General features: G+C 33.3%; 1 protein-coding gene across 1 annotated transcript; it reads left to right on the top strand.

The window, feature by feature from the left end:
- Positions 1-288: 288 nt before the first annotated feature.
- Positions 289-1957, top strand: LOC118750680 (transmembrane 9 superfamily member 4-like; the record flags this gene model as incomplete). Its single annotated transcript, XM_036485412.1, is given in 6 exon segments — positions 289-525; positions 696-1090; positions 1151-1309; positions 1370-1481; positions 1536-1701; positions 1754-1957. Coding segments are annotated over 6 exon segments (1063 nt in total), but the record flags the coding sequence as incomplete, so codon positions are not given.
- Between the last annotated feature and the right edge of the window lie 663 nt (positions 1958-2620).

Below are 2620 nucleotides of genomic sequence, written 5' to 3' on the forward strand. Positions count from 1 at the left end.
TTATTGCTGGAAATTTTTGACAGTTGCTCTGGTGCAAAAGAAGTTGAGCAATTAAAATCAGATATTATACAAAAAAGACTTGTCTTAACTGAAATTTATTCTTCTAGAACTAAAAGCAATGCATTTATTAGACGCCTTAGTAATAAAATTAGTACAAAAAAAACTCTTCAAAACCGTCAGACTGGGTTGAAAATTTTCATTCACCTCATAGTTAACAAAAATTTACCATCCGTAGTACTTTTCTATCAATTCGCAAATGCCGTTTGCACAAAAAAGGTTATGAAATGCGTTTTATTTAAGTCGTTTAGAAAATGAGTCATGAATGTGGAATTATTCAATAAATTTCGTTTTACACTATACTTTTTGAAACTATTTGGAGTTAATTATTTTTTGTTTCTTAAAAGCAACCCTGCGTGGTTGGAAGGCGAGTGGGTTATATTGTGGTTTTTTCTGTTGCGACTAGTACGAAGGAAATCTGTTTTGTTGAAAATATAAATTATGCATGCGGTCACCGCGAATATGAAGGTATTTGCTTTATAGGGATATTTAATATTGTGTAACTAGTTTCGATATATAAATAAAATAAATAGCCACTTTTCGCTGGCAGGTCAAAAATATTGTTAACGCAATTTGCTGATAAATATGTTAAAAATATTTTATTTAGAAGAAACTGTGTTTGTTATCTCTTTGCTAAGTGCTGTTTACTTCTGCTGCGACTTATGTTAATGCTGGATGTGTTTTCTCTTGCGGAATGTTTCTACGTGCCGGGAGTTGCGCCCGTTGAGTTTTCGACGGGACAAAAAATCGATGTGAAGGCGGTAAAAATGACAAGTAGTCGGACCCAATTGCCTTACCAGTATTATTCCCTTCAATTTTGTTTGCCGAAAAACGGCACTTTAATATACAAATCGGAAAATTTGGGAGAAGTTTTACGTGGGGATCGAATTGTAAATACGCCTTATGAAGTGCGTATGGCTGAAAATATTAACTGCAAGTTGCTATGCAATAAGAAGGATCAACCTATGAATTGGGATAAATATCAGTCTGCAATAGTTGCCGAGCGAATAGAGCACGAATATTTCGTTCATTTGTGAGTTCAATATAACTTAGACAACTTAAATAAAAAAAAAATCCAAGCTATTTATTTCAGACTTGTGGACAATTTACCAGTTGCGACTAGAATAGTAAATGTTAATAATCCCAATGAAGTAACTTATGAACACGGCTACCGACTAGGACAAGTTGAAGGTGACAATATTTATATAAACAATCATCTGAAGTTTATTCTTTCATATCACATGCATGCGAAGTGAGTTTTCAACCTGATATTTAAATTCTGCATATGATTACTAACTAACGTCTTATATAGAAACAAATACCGTGTGGTCGGTTTCGAGGTGGAAACTGCTTCAGTCAACTACAAAGAAATCAAGTTTGAAGGGGATTCTTGCAACTTTCCAGACAATTCAAGGCCCCAATTGGTTACAAACAAAATTTTGCTTTAATTAAAACGTATTTATATTTCAACATTTTAGGTGAACCCTATTGCAAGCACCCAGCTATATTTTACCTATTCCGTCGAATGGAAGGAATCTAAAGTAAGCTGGGCTTCCCGATGGGATACGTATCTGGGTATGAGGGACGTGCAAATTCATTGGTTTAGCATCATAAACTCGCTTGTGGTTGTATTTTTCCTTTCCGGTATATAGATCGATTTTTGTCTTTTAATTTTTGTAAAAAAATATCGTTGTAGGCATATTAACTATGATCATGATACGAACACTTCGTCGAGATATCGCACGTTACAACACAGATGACAATATTGAGGACACATTGGAAGAAACAGGATGGAAGCTAGTACATGGTGATGTTTTTCGTCCTCCCAAAAACACCCGTCTATTTTCTGCAGTTATTGGAAGCGGAATACAAATATTTTTTATGGCGCTAATAACAATATGTAAATATATTTCAAAGACGACTATTAGTTTTTAAAGGTTACCCGATCCTTATCCATCCGAAGTGAAAATTCCAGGGTTCAAAATTTTTTTCGTGTATGAGCACTGAAATATCAACATTTATGATATTTCTCATAAGTGAGATATCAAAAACTTAAGTTTTTTTTCACAAACGTATAGCAAAAAATTTCTAGCTTTGATCACACATAAATGTGCGAAGTTAAACCAAGGAATATTAAATAAGGTAGAAGTGATTTTGACATTTCTCTCTTTTGAACTCTGATTATAGTGCCAAATCATGGTACAATAATTACAGGTGTTGTCTTCCCAGAGAGTTTTACTTCACATCGAAATTCGTGCTCCCTTATTTTCATTTTGATGCAGTTCAATGTTGATTCTTTTACTTTTATTTGGCTTTGCTTTTTGTTTTCGCTCAATTTAATTTTTATAATTTTACAAAACAAAAGACAAAACGTTTGAAATGAAGTGAGTTATACAAATCTTGAATGTATTTACTAAGTAAATGTTTTTTTTTGGCTTCTGCAAATTAAATAAGTCCACTACAAGAAGGTTTGTTAAAAACAAATACGTGTGCATATATGATATATGGGGTAAGGAAATACCCCTTTTCCCTAGCAGTAAACTTTTTATTGTCGGCAACAATG

This window comes from Rhagoletis pomonella, unplaced genomic scaffold (assembly GCF_013731165.1).
Source record: "Rhagoletis pomonella isolate Grant_MI unplaced genomic scaffold, Rhpom_1.0 Rhpom_scaffold_00354, whole genome shotgun sequence".
Taxonomy (NCBI): Eukaryota; Metazoa; Arthropoda; class Insecta; order Diptera; family Tephritidae; genus Rhagoletis; species Rhagoletis pomonella.